At 45.1% G+C, this 21,604-nt stretch overlaps 1 protein-coding gene across 1 annotated transcript in view; it reads right to left on the reverse strand.

The window, feature by feature from the left end:
• The window catches only part of PTEN (phosphatase and tensin homolog), a 44,977-nt gene that overhangs the window by 654 nt on the left and 22,719 nt on the right, over positions 1-21,604 (reverse strand). The window contains exons 4-8 of the mRNA XM_021537083.4: positions 19,586-19,629; positions 16,207-16,445; positions 10,716-10,857; positions 8,091-8,257; positions 1,155-1,379 (exon numbers count right to left, since the gene is read on the reverse strand). Coding sequence (XP_021392758.1) covers positions 1,155-1,379; positions 8,091-8,257; positions 10,716-10,857; positions 16,207-16,445; positions 19,586-19,629 — 817 coding nt within the window. The remainder of the gene's footprint in view (positions 1-1,154; positions 1,380-8,090; positions 8,258-10,715; positions 10,858-16,206; positions 16,446-19,585; positions 19,630-21,604) is intronic.

Here is a 21,604-nt window from a genome sequence, read left to right on the forward strand (position 1 = left end):
CAGCCTCTCAATACCACCCCTGCCAAACAAAGACCTGGCAAAGCAGCAGGATTTTCCAGCCCAGCTGCAGGAATTGTGTCTGGCTGAGTGCTCAGGTGCTCCTGAGCTGCAGCAGCAGGACATCCCAGCACACCTTCTGCCTTCCACAACTCCCAGAGCACCAGGAGATTGCAGCAAGCATGCACAGGAATGAACAAAACACTCTAACGGGTGACTTGTGTGTGGGAAGTCTGATCCAAGCAATACTGCAAGCAGCTATGACCATTACCTTCAAATGAGCTCTGCCTGATCTTTTAGGAGGAAGTCAGAAAATGCTGGAATTCTTACAAATGCCTTTTGCACATTTCAAACACTGCTGGAAATGGTTCATACAACCAAAGCTAAAGTGCCAGGGTAAGGTATTCCCAGAATCACAGGACAGCTGGGGGTGAAGAGACCTCTGGAAGATCCAGTCCAAGTCCAGGCACAGGAGCACTTCCAGGTGGGCTTGGGATGAATCCAGAGAGGGAGACTCCACACCCTGCCCAGGCAGCTGCTCCAGGGCTCTGCCACACTCATGGAAAGAAGTTCTTCCTCGTGTTGAGGTGGAACTTGTGTTTCAGTTTCTGGCTTTTGCTTCTCATCCCGTCACTGGAACAGTGACAGAACGGAGCCTGGCAGCCTCCTCTGCCAGCCCCTGGAGATGTCTGTGTGGAATGATGGGATCCCCCCTCAGCCCTCCTTCTCCAGACTGACCAGGCCCAGCTCATCTCCTCATCAGAGAGATGCTCCAGACCCCAGATCATCCTTGTGGCCCCCTCTGCTTCCCACGGACCAGGCACAGCTGCAAGCCAGCTCAGCTGCTCAGTGTGCCCAGCCCACAGCTCAGGCAATGCAGCTGGAGCAGGGGAGATGCCACCTGGCCACCGGCTCTCCCAGCCCCTGATGGCTTTGACAAACACCTGGAACAACCTGAAGACTTCAACCCCAGCTTCTCAACATCCATCAGCTCCCCAAAAACCAGATCAAAGTACAAAGCTCAAAGTTTTGCTAAGTGATGGTAATACCAACACATGAACTCAGCTTCTACACAGCAGTTTCACATGGTCCCTCCACAGGCAAGACAGACAAATCATGCAGCTTTTCAGCTTTGTTCACACATAAAATATACTGACCTTGAAGTTTGGAGAGAAATATCTGTTGGCTTTGTCTTTATTTGCTTTGTCTAGATCGTTTTTTGTTAATGTAAGGATTAAATATTCCTTATCATTATCTGAGCGCTCTGTACTGAAAATACCATCAAGTTCCTGATCTGCAACTAGACTTCCATTTTCTACTTTGTCTGAATTTTCATCCAGTCCTATGAAGAATGTATTTACCCAAAAGTGAAACATTTTGTCCTGGGGGAGGAAGAACACAGAAAACATTCTTCTTTAGTATTCACTAATGGCACATTAATTAGACTGCTATCAGCATCTGGTCAAAAACAGATTTGCAGTATCAGGCAAAACTCGGTTGGACAACAGTATGTTATTTGTTACATTGCATGCAAAGATATTTTCACCACATCTGGACAACACACAAAAATCTGCATTCATCAAGCTCAATTTTAACCAATTAAGCTTTTAGAATTCAGTCATGGAGAGCTGGGCTCAAAACTATCATACCTGCAATAAAAGCAGATGATAATAAATTCAATAAACTTAAATTTGTGATCACAAGGCATAAGTAGATTTTTTTTTTTTTTGCTCATACCTTGCCAAGCAATCCCTAAACCAAACAGACAACCTGTGAAGGAGCTGAAGTGAGTAATACTCAATCTCCCCTGTAACAGAAAGCTTTTCTTATTTTTATACGGAAATATTTACAATTAAGCAAAGCCACAAATCAGTAAAGGATTCATGGGTGCTTTGCTGAGATGCTTTCACCCACTCAGACCTGTGCTGAGCAGCACTGAGAGGGAGGCAGAGCCAGTGCCTGCTGCCTTGCAGGAAGGTTTTTAGGGAGAAGCTGAGGCAGTGGCAGCTGAAGGATGCTCAGCTCAAGCAGAATTTGACAGATGAGCATCAGCAGTTTGATTCTCCACTCTGCCACAGCCCCAGCCACACCAAGAGGCAGGACATCCCTGTATCAGAGATCTGGAGGGCTCTGGAGAAGCAGCTTTCTGCCAGCCCAGAGCTGATGTTTCCCAGGTCAGCTCTCCTTGACAGCTTGGTCCTGAGGGCACACCAACCCCCTCTCCTTCTGACACTGAGCTACATCCACTTGCTCTTTACACACAAAATCTTCTCTTTGACTTTGATGTGCCTTTTCAGGCTCAAGATCCAAGATGCAAATGGCCAGTTCTTCCCACAAGGGTCAGTATTCCTGCATTGCTGCTAAAGCTGCAGGGGAAGTAAGCCACTGCAGAACCTAACACTTCTTGGTATTACACAGGACCAGAACACAAACTCACTCCTTCTGAGCTAACTCACATATTTTGGTTTACCAAGGTGCTCTAATTCCAATTTCTTCCTGGAAAAATCCATGTCCTGCCCTATCTTCCTATTCATCTCTGCTGGTAAGGAGCAGGGGGAAATCAGAGGTGGAACAGAAGTGGTTCCAGTGTGTGTGACATGAGCAGGCCTCCTGCTGAAGGCAGTTTGGCACCAGCAAAATACCACAGCATTTTCCTGAGCCAATGAAAGAGGGCAGGGAAGAGCTGGACTACTTCTTAACTCACACTCATTCTCCTCACAAATTTGTTCCAACAGGATACTGGGAATGCACAAGTGTCCCTCTCTGCCAAAGGTCAGCAGACTGATTTTCAGTATTTTAGGTAAAGCCTATAAAACCACTTCCAGCTTGTCTGCATTTCTGTAAGCACCTGAGAGACCCCAAGACAGAAATTAAAAATCCAGCCAGGAACACTTCTGGTAGTTGAGTTCCCCACTTCACCACGTGCCTCTCTCCAGCACTTTGGGAACAAAGTTCATCTAGGAAATGAGCTGTTTGGGGAGTCTAACAGATGTTTCCCACTGCCACTGAGCCCCTTCAAGCCACACCATCTCTGCAGAAGCCTTGCTGGAGCCCATCCATGGGAGGCAGCACTTAGCAGGTTCTTGCCAGGCCCTGCTTATACATTTCACACCCTCCTTTTTCCCCCAAGAACAGCCTTAAAAATGCCCTGCCTGGGTCTGGAGTTGAGGATGGATATCCTGGGTTCACTCTGCTGATGTCTCTGCCCCACAGGAAGAGGAGAGGACAAAATCCCTGTGAAGACAACCTCAGGGAACCCCAACCCAGGCTCCTCCTCACCCACACAGTGAATCCCTCAGAAAAAACTCCATGGAGGTGAGATGTTTACTCCTGCTCAAAGCAAAGGAGCTGCTCAGGTCAAAAGAGCCAAGCAGCAGCTTTCCTGCTGGAAACCCCTCTGGAGCTGGTCCCCAGTGCCACCCGGGTCCCCTCCACAGGGATGGGTGGCTGGAGGATGGCTCCTGCCAGCAGCAGGAAAGCAGTGGCACAGCTCAAGAGGCTCCTGCATGGGAATCAATGCCAGCAGAAGCAGAAGGCACAGTTTGGCTGTGCCTCACCTTCAGCTCCATGAGTGCAGAACCAGGAGGGGTTTAGTTGGCACTTTAAGGGCTGGGGGGACTCAGCTTCACTGACAGGGGCTGACAGACAACAAACCTCTCTCTAGACAGCTTTTCATCTGTGTTCCTTAGGACAAATTTGCAGAGGTCTTCAGGGACTCAAACTAAACAATACAACTCAGTTGAGCTGGTCATTTCTCCTTTTATCTCTCTCCAGCTTTTTGAAGCATCAAGTTATTTTCCTTTCCTTCCCACTACACAACTTAATTAGCCTAATAAACTGAGTTCATGGGTCTTGGAACATGGCATGGCCACTAAAATTGAGGGAAGACTTGGTCATGTTTTTTGGAATCAGCTCTTAAGGCTGATAACTGTGTCACTGTTTTCACAGAAGAGCAAATCCATTATTAAAAGTCAGGATTCAGATGAAACATCAGGACCCAAGATATTTCATGGGAGACAAGGAAGAAAGATGATGTAATATGGGCCAAAGATAGGAATTTTAAAAATCAAGGCATGAACTGAACTCAGGCTTTATATAGCAAATCAAAATACCAGACTAAGTGCTCACATAACACAAGTTAATGAATAGACTTCTGAAAAAAAAAAAGTATTAGAGATTGTTTTTCAATGTGTTTTGCTTCACTTCCAGTTACATCACAGACATCTGTCTTAAAAAAAAAAAAACCTCAACCACAGATGTACTGCTTCCCATAACCAAATCTGTGCCATAAATCTCCAGTGCAGTATCAGATGAGACAGAAGCTGATTTAATCCCACAATTCTGACAAACACTGCTTGTTCCCACCTTGTGCAGTTTCTCAGACTGACAGAAAAAACATTCTCCACTACAGAGCTGGTCTCTAGCTTCAGATTGGGATCCAAATTCAAGATTTAAGGCATCAATCAGGAGCTCCCATGTCCTCCTGGGAATTCAACTTTTGCAGAGATCCACAGGCACTCACAGTCACTCTGCAGCACCTGCTGAGGGTCTGGAGATGCTCTCCAAGAATGGGGATCTTGCTTCAGCCTGTTCCCTAGGCTGCCTGCTGGAACTTCCTGTACCATTTGCAGATCAACACTGAGTCTTCTGACATTTTCAGAGTTCATTCCTCAGCGTTTGCTTAACAGCAACTGCCCAAAGTCTCGCTGAACTCTGCAGCAGAACTTATCTCTACACTTCAGAGATGAAATGCAACTGCTCAAACAATGCTGTCAGCCCTCCTACGCTGGACTCTGGGGATAAAACACCACTGACTCTCACAAATTAAACCCACATCAACAATTCCCTCTCATTTGTACTGGGAGGACTCCCAGAAAAAGGTCTCCTTCACCCCCAGGCTTTGCAGGCAGGAAGATGAGGAAATTTCTGTATTATTTTTAAACAGACTCCCATTGAACCTTAGAGTGATCTAAGGATACTCTGAAATACTTTTAGATTATCATGTCAACATCAATAACTGGAAGAAAAAGGTTTTGCAGAGAACCGTGGAAGCAAAACTAGAGTGACTACAGCAGCAGTCTGGGATGGAAGAACAGTCAAGCTACAAGAAAAAGCCATGTTCAAATCAAAAATCCCCAAATTACTAAGTTTACCCATCAGAAATTCATCCACAGTCACAGCACTTGAGCCTCAAGCCATTTTGTTCTCATGTGGGCATGCATTTCGTTCTTGAAAGGAAGTAGCTACAGCTCACTGAAGAAATAGTCTGAGACTAAAGTAAACAACTTGATTAGACAAGAAAAGACCAAGAGTTGGGGCCTTCCTAACTGATGCCAGGTGGCAGAAACTATGGAAGAGATGAAACTTTTCCAAGGCTGTCAGCCCTGTACCAACACCCCAGTGGCACCAATGATCCTGTGGCTGAGGTCAGCTCCCAAAAGCTACTGAATCTGATTAATTTTTTTGCCATTAAAATAAAGGACACATGGCTGCTTTAAATCTCACACCGACTCTGCAACATTAGGTGTTTGAAGTCGTTTGGTCTGCTTTATGGATAATAATTTTATCCAAAATTGAGGAGGAGCCACCCTACAGAGAGCTTTGCAGATAACACTGTTCTTCAAAGGATTGGGAAATTTGGAAGCAAATATGGGTGAGGGAATCTGGGGCACTTCAGCTGAGATCAGTGTTATCAAACACCAAACCAGAGCCAGGGCAAAGAAGTTTTTTTCATCTCCAGAGATGAGACATAGCCATTCTCCAGCCTGAGACTCAGAATGGATCAAGAATTAGACATTTAACTGATCTTACGATGTTTTTTATTATGCTAAAGTTAAAATTCAGGCTGGTCAGTATGTGATGTCTTTAAGACTTCTTTAGCTACCTGTAATCTGCTAACAGAAAACATGGGAAGAACAAGAACCAGTGGCAAGCAACAGATTTATAATTCCACTTTTCATAAAGCTGGTTAATAAAGCAGAATCTCTGAAAGATAAGGTGCTGTTGCTTCTCATGATGCTGCTCCTCTTGAATCAGGTGATCATTGCATAAAGGGACCTTTAAAATACAAGTCTCCCCAGTGGAGAGCCTTCATTTCTGGGGTTTTTAAGGACCATGTGGAAGGATCAGCTCCTGCATTTGCAGCAGAGGTGAGAGAGGTGATCTTAGCACAACTGTGGAACATCTCACACCTATTTTCCTTTGTCCTCCATTCATACTGAAAGCTGAGCCAATAAGATGCTTGATTCAACAGATATTTCACAGAGATTATCAAGATTTTTTTTTACTAGGTGATGGCAGTTTCCATCTCAGAAAAGTCTGCAGATGTGAAAAGAACCACCTTTGCCACTTCTTTGGCTCTACCAGGTCAAAAACACTGAGAAACTGAGCACCTCTGCACTATCTGTAATCCACAGAACCCAGATAGTTTGGGTATTTGATAAGAAGAGACAAAAAGGAAAAAAAGACACAAAAAAACCCAAGCAGCTACTCAGAAACTACAAAGATTCTTAAGAAATGAAACCACAATCTGACAGTCTGAAACTCCAGCACAGTAATCCTCCTGCTGTGGTTCTGCTGTTCTGTACAGTCCTGAAGACTCAACTCATACTGCAGAAACTGTGGGTGCTCATGAGGGGCTCTCATTACTCTGTCTCTGCATCTCAGGGCTCTCTCCAGGGGTAAAACAAATACAGGAGTTTGTTCCTGGGGCTGCACAGCCAAGATCCTGACCTGCATAGTGGGATTTCAGGGATGGGCAGGGCAGCACAGCACTTCCCATCAGGTCTGTCTGCAATCCACATGTTCCTGGAAATGGCAAAGGAACACCAAACTCACAGGCCAGATAGGAGAGAGTAGATAAGTTCTTCAGATGTTGAGGCTCTGCATCAGCTCCTCCCTGCATCCCTCATGCTCAGCCCACACGACTCATCTGGGTGCTCCTTTAGAAGTCTCTTCTCAGAACTGGCTGCTTGCATGTTAATAATCTCAGCTTTGAAACAGAGTTTCTACTTTTAAAATGCTTTTACAGCCTCTGTACTGCACATAACTGCACTGACCAACTAAAACTTCTCCTCAAACAGGCACAGAAGGAAAGCAGGGCCACTAAGGAACTGTCCAGAAACTTCTGCAGGCACCAGCACATGAACTGAACCTGTTCACACAAGCCAGCCCACACAACAGTGTGCATATTTACTCACACACAGCTGGCAGGTATAACCTGTGTGCACATCTGTAAGTGATGTTACCTCATCACTTCTTTGTCTCCTGATCCACTTGAGCATTTCTTCCTTTCATGAATTCACTCACTGAATGCTCTTAAGTTTTCTAACCTCCATTCAACAACGAGTAACTACTGATGAACAGTTTTAAGGAGCAAACACCAAGGTAGCCTTTAATCAGCACAATCTCATCCTCACCTTTTACTCTGTGAGATCCAAAGTGGCTCCACAAGCACCAGAACTAACAAAACTCAAGGATGCAGCTTTAAGAACTGGCTGACTCTGGTTTCAAAGTAAGTCCTAGGTTAATTTTTCCACAACTGAGACCCTAACAAAATCCTCAGCCCTGGGGGAATTCTCTAAACCTCTCATGTCAAGGCACTGCAGTTGGGAACAGAGAGGTGGTGGAAAAGATTGCAGAGATACTTTTACAAAGTGCGTGGGAACTCAATTATCTCAGAAATTCAGCTAAATTTGACAGATGGGTACAAATCAGCCAACAGCACAGACAGGATCTTCTGTGCCTGCTCAATCCTCAGGAAAATTTACTGAAGAAAACAGCTGGAGTTAACTTGCTCAGTATGCAAGTCTATTTTTAGAAGGTGAATGTTTCTTCCTCAATTAGATTACTCACTACTATCCAAACGACTGCAATACAGACCCAGGATCATTTTTACCCAATCTGTGCACTTAATCTCACAACTCCCCAAACATCCAACTTTCATTTTGTGGTCGATTGGCTCCTTGGGAAAACCTGATATCAAAGAATTAAATGCTGTGCTTACACATACCTGAAAAATAACCAACATTTCCTAACTCCCAGCATCAGGGGCTGGCTTGACAACATTTCCCAGACAAAGCAAGGAAACCAACCTTTTTCAACATCTTGTTCTGTTTGTGGAAGAATTCCACTTTGATATCACCGCATACCGGCAAAGGTTGAGGGAATTCAAAGTACATGTACTTGTCTTCACGTCGCGAGGGTCCTGAAGGGGAGGTGAATATCTTTACCTTTAGCTGGTACACCACAAACTGAGGATCTGTGGGACAAAACAGAGTGTCACTCGGTGAGAAAAGCCTCCAAAGTGTCAAAAAAAAGCACAGCATTGGTAGCAGGAACAAAATCGTGAGCTAGGATATTTTCAAAGTTAGCTACATTTCTATTAAGGGTTTAACACCACAGGGGATCAAACTTTGCCAGATGCTACTGGAAACAACCTTAGAGATTTCTGTCCTTCATGCCAATGCTTTCAGGCCACCAGGGAGTTCCTAAAACATTATTTCTTTTTAATATAATGACTGTAAAATGTGACATTCCTTTGATTTTCTCCCTCCTCTCTATTGCACAGATCAAAGTGAGAGGTTTTATTCTCTCTCACCTCTTCTTCCAGTTGTAGACTGGCTGGTCATGTCAGCACAAACTGACTCTACTCTTACACAAACAAGCAAAAACAAGGACAAAATTGAACATTAATACCAAAAACCAATCAGAAGAGCCTAAAAGCTGGTCCTGTAAATCACCATCACCAGTGCCAGCCATGGCATAACTTCCCCAACTAAATCTGCAGGGCTAACACTGAAACTAAAAGGGGGTTTTGGTCCAGTTTAGAAGAGGTGCTTTGGAAATGGTCAGGTCAGACAGCCCTGTAGAGCTGTGGAAGTCCCTGCTAAACACACCACACTGTCTTGCTGAAGGGCCCAGTGGTGACACTATTACTGGCTCAGAGAATCCCAGGGTAGTTTGGGTTGGAAGGGACCTTAAAGCCCATCCAGTGCCACCCCTGCCATGGGCAGGCTGCTCCAAGCCCTGCCCAGCCTGGCCTGGGACACTTCAAGGGAATCCCCAGCAGCTCTGGGCACCCTGTGCCAGAGCCTGCCCACCCTGCCAGGGAACAATTCCTTCTGTGGAGCTCACCTAAATTTCCCCTCTGGCAGGGTCACCACAGCTCCTGTTGCGGGGTCCCTGTCCACCTTCCCTGTAGCCCCTTCAGACCCTGGAAGGTGCTGTGAGGTCTCCACACACCCTTCTCTTCCTGCCCTTATCTCCCTCAAATCCTCAGGGCTGTGAAACTTTGTCATCCCCACATTCAGCCCTAGAGGCTGGACCCTGCCCTGTCAGTGCCTTTCAAGCAGCAGAATGATACCAAGGAAGGCAGATTGAAAGTTATCACACTGGTAAAATTACTGCCATCACAGCTGACAACACAGCTAAAGACACACCACCATCGATTTAGTATTCTGAAACATCACTGAGAACTCCACAGAAACTGAAAATATTGCAGCATACAACTGCCAAGCTTGATAGCAACTTTATCTTCTCAGGTGCTTGGGCAATCTGTTATCTGGCCCAACATCCTCCCATGGCTGTAAACACCACCCCAGCAGCCTCCAATGGACACACAGGTCAGCACTCACTTGGGCAGTTCAGCCTCACAAGTACAGCCCAGCTCATCCAAAACATGAAATAAGTGGTAATTGCAGAAATCTGTAACCTCCACACCTCTTCCCTAAGGCAGAGGGATTTTGGCAGAGGCTGCTCCCTCCCTCCTCCTCTACAGCCTGACAAGCTGCTCCACTGTTTCTTGTGTGTCTTACATGTTCAGGTGCTGTCTCACAACAATATTAACTGGGCAATTTTAATCAAAGCCACAGGAGGCACTGGAATTAATTACACATTGCTGTAATCCCCAAAGCAAAACCATCAGATTTTTTCCACCAACAAAAACCAAGCACGCAACACAAGGCAGTCATTGCCCTGTAACACAGCTCACAGGACAGAGCAGAATTTATTTTTGTATTTCAAAACTTCATGAAATCTGCTGTTCCTCACTAAACAGTGTATCAGCAGATGAGATTAATCATTTACAGGTGTATTAATGCTTTAGAAACCTCCACATAAAGAAAAGTTTATTCCAGAGTTAATTAGCTATTTACCCAGTTGAACTGATTCATTTATTTTTTTTTTCTTTTGAACATCATGGGAAGAATGATGTTGCTGCATTGGAAGCCAACATGCCATTAGGCAAATGTTTTTCAGAAATCCATGTTTCCCAAGAGTTGCTGTGTTAAAAAAAAGAGAGGCTTTTCATTAAAGTAAGGAGCAAATACCCAAATAAACATAAAATGGTGGAGTCCCCATCCCTGGAGGAGTACAAGGAATGAGTGGATGTGGCACTCAGTGTTCTGGTTTGAGTGACAACGTGGGGACTGGGCACAGGCTGGACTCGATCTTGGAGGTCTTTTCCAGCCTCAGTGGCTCTACATATGGAATCACTTATCTTCAAACCATTCAAACTCTTACGTGTAGTAAAATAATCATGAGTCCTTCACAAACTACACCTGGGAGATCCCAGTGGACAGAGCCCACAGAGCCAGCAGATTTTGGATTGGGAGGTGTTTACATGGGACTTCCTCCAAGATGTGCAGCTCTTGGTGCCATCACCCCATCCCAAGTGCCAAGAGGCTCCCTAGCAGAGGTGAAGGACTGCTGGTACTTACTGCAAGTTCCGCTGCTGAACATGGGAATTGTTTCAAACATCATCTTGTGGAACAGCAGTGCCACTGGTCTGTAATCCAGGTGATTCTTTAACAGGTAGCTATAGTAGTACACGTAGCGTCTCTGACTGGGAATTGTCACTCCCTAAACAGAGGGAAAACAAGTGTCAAACACCTTGGACCAGCATCACTGCCAGGGCTCCTGGCCATGCCCTCCAGCCCAAAGGAACAGCTCAGGCACTGCTCACCAGCCCCCAGCACAGAGCAGGGCACTGCTCTGCCAGGTACCCAGGGGATGGAGCACCTCCCCACCAGGAAAGGCTGAGGGAATTGGGATCCTTCAGCCTGGAGGGGAGAAGCTTTGGGGTGACCTCATTGTGGCCTTCCAGTGCCTGAAGGGGCCACAGGAAACATGGAGAAGGAACCTGGAGTGACAAGGAAAGGGGGAATGGCTTCCCTCTGCCAAAGTGGATATTGGGAATTAGGAATTGTTCCCTGGCAGGGTGGGCAGGCCCTGGCACAGGGTGCCCAGAGCAGCTGTGGCTGCCCCTGAATCCCTGGCAGTGCCCAAGGCCAGGTTGGAAGGGCTTAGATCACCCTGGGACAGTGGAAGGTGTCCCTGACATGGCAGGAAGGCTGGAACAGCCCTCTATGGTCCCTTCCAACCCAAACCCTTCTGTGATTCTGTGCTCTCCAAACACTCCTGTCCAGCAATGAAGCAAAGAATGCAAATTTTTCTCATTTCTTAAAAACAAACACCCTGAGGGTCATGTCAAAAATAGTCTCATGCTGCTGCTCTTTTGGGGATGGAAAGCAAAAAATGTTTAACAAGAGGTGCCTTGAACATACTCGAACTTTAAAGCATCACTACATTAAGGAATTCTAAAATCTAGCACTACAGGAATTACATTTTAACAGCATTTTAAGTCAAAAGACTTATTTTTGCTAATATCACTGTACTCAAGACTGATGCTCCCTTCTCTTTACAAAAAATCCTGGAATATTTTCCCAAAAATGTGGAAAGTTTCATTAAAACAGGCCCAACAACCCAAAGTGTTCAAACTCCGAGGTAAACATTTGCTTTGAGAGCATAAAACCTAAGAATGCTTTTATTACTGATTTTAAATCAGCTCAAAGCTTCACATAAGGGAACAGTTTTAAAGCTTTTAGAGCCAACACTTTCAAGTAAAACTGATAGAGATAAAAACTTGTTTCATTTCCCAGAAAATGCATTACATGGTCTAGAACAACCTGTAACTGCAGACTTGCAACAGCATCAGTAAGGAATCTTTCTGATTAAAACTGCATGTGGAATTGGAATAAACTGGAGATAAAGAATTTTCATACACAAATCTCTGAGTATTTGGTGACACAACCTAGACCTTATATTTCTGTAAACTTTTAGTTTCACCTCACAACAGCCAGGAGCTAAGAGTAACCAGAGTGCTTTTAATTTAGTAAACTTCCATTATGCACACATGAAAATAGTCACTTCCTGCCATTTTTTAAAAAATGTTGATTATTATGTCTCCTTATCACTTGAGCTGCTTCTAAACTACACAAAAGCCTTTTCCCTGCAGCACTTGCACAATGACCTTCCCAAGCAGCCTTGTACACTGGCCCTGGTTTTGGCTCAGATGTCCTCAGTGCTTATCACACCCCCTCACTCCTTAAGGGAGCTCTAAAGTTCCCCTTCCTGGGATCTGAGCTTCAGGACTGAGCAAATCCCAGCCCCAGCAGTGCTTGCCAGGCAGGAGGAAAGCACAGAGGTGAGGAGAACACATCCTTGCCTGCCCAGAGCTTCCTCAGGCCATAGTGGATGTGTCCTATGGAAAAACCCCAGGACAAGCAAGGCTGGGACCAGAACCAAGGGAATGCTTTCACACTGATGGCAAACCCCACAGCAAAGCCAGTTCTTGTCCAACAGGGCAGTTTTAGCCCTGCAGCCACAGTTTGAGTCCCTGGAGACACAGCCCTTAAATCCTGAGACCCTAAAAGCAGTCCCACTGAAGCAGAACTCTGAGTTCTCAATTTCCAAAGGTCTGCCTTCCAAGCAGAACACTTTCCTAACAAACTAACAATATTCCAAGGGGTGCAATCAACCACCACTCACTTTTCCTCCAGAAGAATAAGGACAGGGAAGTAGTTCAAGCTTGTACTTCCCATCTATCACCATTTTTAAATAGATGTAAGATAAGCTCCTCTGGTGCCTTTATGCCAGAGCTTCCCAGGGCATCCTAAACATTGCCAAGTGCTGCTCCTGGTTCTCCTGTCAACGTAGCACAGGCAGGATTATGAAGAACAAATATTTTGGAAATGATATTCCTACACTCCCTTTAGGAACACACCTTGCTGTGAGAGTGAAGCTGCAGCCTCAGAGCAGGCCTAGGGCATCAGGTTTAGCAGAGGTTGGCACCTGAGCATGTCCAACAGACAGACACAACAACTGAGGAGCTCTGACATCAGACATGGGAACTCTGCCCTGCTCAGAGGGTCATTCTGAGGCTTCCTCACCAAAGTAATTGGGTTTCACTTCCTCTTCAGTTATAGCAACACCACAGAAACACAGCGTGGTCTGGCTGGAACAGACTTAAAGCCCATCCATTGCCACCCCTGCCATGGGCAGGGACACCTTCCACTGGCCCAGGCTGCTCCAAGCCCCAGTGTCCAACCTGGCCTTGGACACTTCCAGGGCTCCAGGGGCAGCCACAGCTGCCCTGGGCACTCCCAACCCTCAGAGGGAAGAATTCCTTCCCAGATATCCCATCTAATCCTACTCTGGCAGCATGAAGCCATTCCCCTTGTCCTGTTCCTCCATCCCTTGTAAAGAGTCCCTGTCCATGTTTCTTGCCAGCTCCTTCAGGTACTGGAAGGCCACAATCAGGTCACTCCGAGGCTTTTCTTCTCCAGGCTGAAGAACTCCAATTCTCTCACCCTGTCCCCATATGAGAATTCTTAGGAGCCATCCTTGAAAATAAAACTCTATGGTGCTCAAAGAATGCTCCTGAGAGGATCATCTCCAGCATTTGAATAACTGATCCCTATCCACTGAGCTTCTTTCCAAGCCTAATCCTCACCACAAAACCCTCCAAGGCAGAAGCAGGAATGAATGAAGACCTTCTCCAGCTGTAGGAAGGTAAGCTGCCAGTTTTTGTCACCACAGTAGTGTGTCAGTATCTATCATAAGGGAAAAGTGGGATAAACTAATCACCTCAAACAGTGGAAGCAGCAGCTTCTTTAGAGGACTTTTTGGGGAGGTTACTTCTTCCCCAGCTCTAGACAACAGAAAAGTACAGTTCTTTACCCCATTTCAGAAAACCCTTTGTCTCCTTTGGTTCAAAAGGAAAAAAGTCACTCGTACTCTGCAGTGGTGGAGACTGACAGACACTACCATGCAGCCCACACTTCCTAATCTTCACCACTCCCTTCTTCTGACTAAGTTCCCTCCACTACAATGACTTTCAGAAGCCAAAAGAGGCAGCTTGTAGAAGAAATAAAACACCCCACAAGAGGTTTTGCTCAGAGACAGCCTGGGCTCTGCCATATCTTGTTGCCCAGCACAAGAACAGCAACTCTGAGCCTCACCTACAACAACTCTCACTTGATGGTGCAAAGGCCTCCCCGGAGCTGCTTCCCCCAGCAGGCACTTGGGAAAAGCTGGCTCCAGAAGTACTCAGGGCTGTGCTCCTGACCAATTAGTCATACTTCCTCTTGCAATTAGACTCACGCTTCCTGCCAGCACAGCCTGAGCCCTCGCAGCAGCGCTCTGCTGGGAGCATTAATGGCAGCACTGGTTGTAGCTGGGCTGTTCTCAGCAGCTACAGGTGCAAAGTTGTCCTTGCTTTAAACCAAGAAAATCTGGTCCCTATTCAAGCCAGTTTTCCTTTATCATATCTATGTTGGCCCAAAAAGAAAGAAAAAAGCCATTTGCTTGTCCCTTTGTGCAGAGAGCTCTTTTGATGCCTCATTGACTTTGAATTGAGGAAGTCAGTTATACAAAGGTGTGGTGAAATATCAAATCGGAGAGCAGCACTTGACATATAACACTGAAATATGGGCCACAGGGGAAGAAAAGGCTCCAGAAACCTGCACTGGAATACCTGTTTATAAACACTACTGAAGGATTATGTGAATCACACGTTGTCCACTGGCCACAGCAAGATAACCATGCTCAAGTGGAGCTGGGAAGGGAAAAAAGTCAACTCTTGCAGGAGAGACACTGAAACCAAAACAAGTTGCTGGTTGCAGACAGTGTTTACAGTCAAGTAAACAAGGCTCTCCTTACTCCTGTTTGCCGAGTTCTCTCTCCCCTCCAAGATGTCCAAGGTACCCTTGGGATATTGATAAACACCCAACTGGCCTTACCCCCAACTTGCAGAAATACAACCTTCTTTTCACAAAAGGGAAACTGAGGCACAGCAGTTCACTGTCTATTTGTTCAGTTCTGTCGTTTTCATGCTGCTTTATCCAGCTCTGGAGATAACCTTTATCAGCAGGAGCAATCTACTCTGTTTATTCACTGCTCTTTCCTAGCCTCTCTCATGCACTTTTACCAAAAGCCACAAAGTTTTGATGGGAAACCTTGATCTTGTCTCCACTCCAGCATTACACCACAACCAACTCAGCAGTACATGGAATAAATAACAGCTCCACCTTGTCAGCAGAGGAGACTGAGGAGTTTCTTACTCCTTCCAATGAATTACCAGCCAAATTCTAAAATTCTTTATGTAACACTCTCAAGAGCCTTCAAACATGAAGGTCTTCTTATTAGAGACCAACACACTGAAATTAATACTTTGTGTAAATAGTCCAGAAACAGGGAGAGCTCTGTGCTTGAGGAGGTTAAAACTGGCTTGCAGGGATGATCCCCCTGGGATGTTCAGCCACCACACTCAGGGAAATTGTCGAAGACAAGCAGGGAAACTTGCTAAAACAACCTTAAAAGTCACACCTTATCATCTTTGGAGAAGAGTTCAAATAAGGAGGTTAAATTCTCATTAATGAGGCCTAACCCTGCCAGAAAGATCCTTAACTACCCTTTACTGAAAAGGGGCATCCAACAGTAAGGGCCTTCCAGTTGGAATATTCCCCTATGCATCTCCAAACTCCACCACAGCAGTTAAGGGAACATGAAGAGATGAACAACTCATCCATTCAGGCAAAATCAGCTGGAACAATCCTCTTATTTGGGTTGAAAAAGCTGAATGAGAAAGTTCACTGCCCCTCTGATGCACCATGCAGCAGAACATGCTGAAAAAGCCATTTAAAATCAGCTGTCCAGGTCTTCTTGAACAGGACATGTTAAAACCAGGCTGGTTTAGTGTTGTGACTAAAGGCTACTGCTGCTAAGGAAAGCTTTTCCATTTCCAGCTGCACTGATCCAACCCTATTGGAGCTAAATCAGACAACACAAAGGGTTTGAGCCCCAAATGGATCTCAAGGAGGAAAAGCAGCACATTACAGGTAGAAGGACAGAAGAACAGCAACAGCTCACCTTCTTGTCTCTGGTCCTTACTTCCCCATAGAAATCTAGGGCTTCTTGGGCCCTTAAAAACTTGCCTCGATGCAACAAATATGCACAAATCATTACACCAGTTCGTCCCTTTCCAGCTTTACAGTGGATTGCTGCCACATGATTGTCATCTTCACTTAGCCACTGGTCAAGATCTTCACAAAAAGGTTTGATGAGCTCCAGCTGTGGTGGGTTATGGTCTTCAAAAGGGTACTGTGCAACTGCAGGGAGAAGGAGATGTTCATCAGAACCTCAAAAGGCAAAGCAAGCTCAGGTCACCTTTGTGACAAGCATGTAAAAATTCAGTTATTCAATAACCCCCCCTCATCTCACATATTGATATGTATTTTTAATTCCAGTATTATGCAGTGTATCATAAACACTGCTGACATTTCTCCATTAATCTGTAAGCAGACATCCTGCTCCGTGGAGCAACTATTTCACACCTCTATTAAGCTGAGCTGCACAGGCTCTGTAACATGAATTTTCCAGAATTTAAGAGCGTGCTGGCACACAGAATAACCTTGTGAAAAGCCATTATCCCAGCAATAATTAAACTACCTGCTGAGAGAGAACAAGGCCAGACCTCAGTCACTGAGCAGACAACAGGAACTTTAGTGAAAAATTACTGAACACGGTTGGGTCTACATTGGGAACAAAGTCTCAAAAGCTGCTCAAAGGCCTTGTGAAACAAAAACCTGCCATTTTCATATTTCAAAAATGGTAATTGGGAGAGAAATCTCAGGTAAAACACTGGCAATGCTTATGGGGTTTAGAGTCAAAGCACTGAACAATGCTGTCCTGTCCTGTATTCACACACACTTTTCCATCTAGGGATGAAAAGAATTTCAAGTGATGCAGGAAATGCAAGGAAACTTGTGAAAGCTAAAAATAAGTACTAAGCAGAGAGCAGCACCCAAACTTCTCCCACCTCAGATCAGATGAGGGACAGTATCACCCTGACCAGCAGAACTACACACAATGTTCTGGTTTCAGCAGATGAACTTGATGAAAGTGCACCCCAATTCTCCATGGACAGCGCTGGGATTGTACAAACACAACTCTGGTACACTTCAAAATTCTCATCTAGAAACACCACTTCCTTTTCTGGGCTAAAAATGAATACATTTCATTTTTTTGGCAAGTGTCTGTATTGGTTTTGTAAGCACCACTCCGTAGTCACACATACAAGGCTGCTTTTGATGAATCCCCAAGGACTGCAAGAGCACAAGTGAGGGGTGAAGTTATGGAACTGCTGGAGGATTGCAGGACGAGTCCACAGCCTTTTGGAATGATCACCAACTTTATTCACTCACAGACTGCCCCCTTCATCTCCCAGAACAAATGGGGAAGCTGATGAAGTGAGTAATCTTTGCTAAAGAGGCAACATATATTCACAAACATCAACACACAAACTCTTCCACATGGAAGATCCAAAGGCTTCCCAAATGATCCTTAAAGCTTTATGTGAACTTAAAAGATGGAATTTATTTAGAAATCCCTAAGAAAAGAAGTTGCAAAAATGCTGCAAGTTTGTCTTTACAGCTTTGAGTCTATCACAACTAGAGCCAGCAATGTTTCCATGAAAAGGGGAGTAAAGAAGTCCTGAAAGAACAGCCTGAAAACTCCCAAGCAGTCACAGGATGCTGAAGATGCTCTCCAAGATTTGGAATCAAAGGCAAACCTTGTTGTACTTTCTTCAAAGCTGGAGTGAGAAGAGGATATGGGTGCCCTGGGATGGTGTGGAGGGAGGAAAGAAATATTAAGCTGCACAGTCTCGAGCAGGACCTTGAGAAGGTGCAGTTCCTCAATGGTACAGTTCTTACAATGGACAATAATTCTGCTTGCTCTCTCCCCCAGCCCCTACACATTGCAAGAAGAATCCCATAGCACACAGAAGAGTTGGAAAAAATAGGAAAATCTGTGGCAAAGCAGAAGACAATTCCAGCATGTGGAAGGATTTCAGAAACTGGAAAAACCATGGACATAAAGCTGCTTCCCAAAGAAGATGAAGAGCTTTCAGTGTTTGGAGTTTAATGTGATGCAAGATCATCCTGGGTGAATAATGAACTATTCTGGTGTTTCATGCTTGGTACAATCAGAAGTTCCCTTTGCAGTCAGTTCACTTCAAGAGATTTTCAAGTACAACTTTTGTTCCTCTGCTTAGGGAAGTCCTGAGTCACCAATTTGGTTATCTGAGGTTAACTAATTCGGGGATGAAAATTAAAAAACCCAGCATGTCTTGTGCAGAGGAGCTGTGAAAGGGGCTGTCACAAACAGCATTTGGGGCTGGGATTGACAGTGAAGGGAGCTGAGCTCCCCCGTATCAAAAAGCAGAAACTCAAGCAAACATATGTTGTGGCCATATTAGAACATGTCCTCTTCTCTTGTTTCCCACAAAGCACTGCTCAAGCAGATCCTAAAATACTTTTTCCTTTAGTGGTGAGTATGGAGTGAGCTTTCAGGGCACTGTCGTTCAACATCCATCTGAAGAGCAAATCAGAAGCGCTGACGACTTCAACAAGACAATTTCAGTCCTTCTATATTCAGACATTAAAGCAGCCAATTACATTTTGGTCACATTCTAAACCCTCTTCCATAACTAGATGGATGGTTTAAAATAATAATAATGGAAAATAGAAGCTGAGCCATTGCTATGATGCAGAAGAAGACCAAAATTTGTTCATCTCCTACAATTCCATAGGCACAAGGACTCCTCATCTACCCTCATCTGAGGGGAACTACAACTTCTGAGCAAGAAATGCTCCTCTGCCCAAGGAAAAAAAGGTAAATTGCATTTATTTATTGCCTGGGGAGGTAATTCTGACATAACAGCTACATCAGTAGCCACTCACAAAGTCAAAAGACACCCCTGAAAGATTCCCCACTGCTTTTGGAAGCTCTGCAGAGTGTCTTTGATCATCTCTAAGAGAGATCACATGGGAATTAATTTTTATTTTAGAATCTGAAGGCTTGGCAAGATCTCCCAAAAGTTGCTTTTACACATAGTGATAATGGCTTAAACGTTCTCCATTTGCATCCTTCATAAGCACCAGACTCCTCCAAGCCTCACATGTAAATTGTAAAAGGAATTTGTACTTCACTGAACTGAAACTTCCGTGTAACCCATTCTGCAGAAATTTTTTGCAACTGCAGACTTTGTGTTAGATCTTGATCTTTAACTGTCAGGAACACACTTTTTTGAAAGCACCAAGAATATAGCAAATTTTTCCAATGACTCAAAGCAATCTGACATCATTCCTTGTGCCCAAATCTCCTACATGACTATTCATCAGCTCCTCCTTTAGGCCTTCATTCACTGAGGTTTAAAGAGAACACACATTAGGCAGTAAAAACGTACCTCTGCAGTTAAATTTGGCGGTGTCATAATGTCTTTCAGCACATCTGAAAAAGAAAAACAGACAAGAGTTCAACACAAGTCTCTGAGGCACTCCCAGCATCTGTCACACCCTGGAAAATCATGCATGCCCATCACCTTTTATGATTTAAAACTAGAGGTTACACACAGGAAAAAAAAAACCAAAACTGTTTTGCAGCACACTGCTCAGTAAAATGTGAATTATTTTACTGAAAGGCAAATACTTACCCTCTGGTAATTGTAGTCCAAGGCTATGTTTTAGTCAGTGTGACTCAATTCATGCAAGTATGAGTTGAGTATGCACTTCCTAACCCTGTGCTAGAGCAGCTCCAGCACTGGAGCAGCTTTGTGCTGCCAAACACATGGAGAGCAGATAGCTGGGACCTTCATGCAGGGATGCTGAACCCAGAACACAGCTCAGGGTGCCTCAGCAGCAGTGAGGGTGCTCAGAGCAACGGGGATCACAAGGATATCCACCACAAACCCCACTAATATTATCACGGAGATCACTTGGATCAAGCAGAGATTGTGGCACTGCTCTGCCACTTGGCATTGATTCCTGAATTTAAGTGACCCCTGAAGGCCAGGTAGCCACATTCCCCCTCAGGAATGTGGGAAACTTCCCCTGGAAAATGGCACATTGAGTAGAATATCATGAGACATTAAAAAATAGTTTTGTTGATAACAAGGACACACAAGCAATGGTTGAACACAGACAATGCAGAGCTCCTGGCTCAGCTGCACTGAATTTGTGGGTATTTGCAGCACATTTCTGAAGGCTCTGGAGCTGCATCAGTCTCTCCCAACTCGAAGAGACCCTCTCCAGCTAAACAAAAACACAGCAAACCACAGAGGATTTGCCTTGCCCAGGAACAAACAGCAGTGATGAGACACAAACCACCCCTCAGCTGGGCTCTAAACCAGCCAAACCAGCACACTAAGGAACAATCAGATCCTGGGCTAAGGGGAAAGAAAGCAAGAGTGCATACCCTCCAGAATTTCTCTTGGAAGATGATGTGAGTGAAAGTGCAGTTCAGAAAGGAAAATTAACAACAATCCTGCCAAGACCAGCTTGCATGGGGACCTGAGCAGCCTGATCTAAAGAATGGCATCCCTGCCCACAGCAGGGGGGTGGAACAAGATGCTGTTTAAGGTCCTTCCAACCCAAACCATTCTGGGATTCTATGAAAGAGGACACCAGGCTGAAACACAACTGCTGGAGTCATTTCAGCAGACAAATCACACCTAGATCTTCAGTTCTGATTACAGCCTGTGCTCTTCACAGGATTCCAATTCCCACAGCAGTTTCAGGACTGCTATGAACTCATCTCTGCTTACCAGGTATGACATGACTGCAGCCTTTGGAGCCACATGGAGCTTAGTTGACACTTTCAGACACACAAGCCACTGGGCTGCTCCCTGTGTGACTGTAACTGGAGCCTCCCAGTGCTGCCCTGAGCTCTGCCCATGACACAGCCACAGGCAGGTCTGCTGGGGCTGTACATGCTCTCAGGGCTTCCCTTTCCCTGAATTCCAGAGCCTTCTCAGCTCTACCCTCTGCTAGGGAAAAGCCTGGCAGCTTTCACAGCTCCAATCACATTGCTGACACTTCATCTGGGTCAGAAGTGACCACGTTAAGCTGGCAGAGGGGACTCCCAGAAATATTATCTGCACTGGAGCCTTTGAGAAAAGAGCTGGATGCAGGATGTCCATCCAAGGGGGATGGAGCAGCCAGCAGCACAGAAACTTTGGGAGCTGCTAGGAAGCAAAGCAGTTAACACAAAGCATCTTAGCCAGGAAAGCTTCCTGCTTCCTTCTAAAGAAACACCCAGCTCATATGGGCAGTAAGAGATGAAAGTCTTCAAAACATTTTTTGAATTCACAAATGGGCAGAAAACCCATCAAATTTGGAACTTTGAGAGAGTATCATTGAGCAGAATATCATGAGGGATTAAAAGATAGTTTTCTTGATGCCAAGGATACACAAGCAATGGTTGAACA

Source organism: Lonchura striata, chromosome 6, assembly GCF_050655825.1.
Source record: "Lonchura striata isolate lonStrDom1 chromosome 6, ASM5065582v1, whole genome shotgun sequence".
Lineage (NCBI taxonomy): Eukaryota > Metazoa > Chordata > Aves > Passeriformes > Estrildidae > Lonchura > Lonchura striata.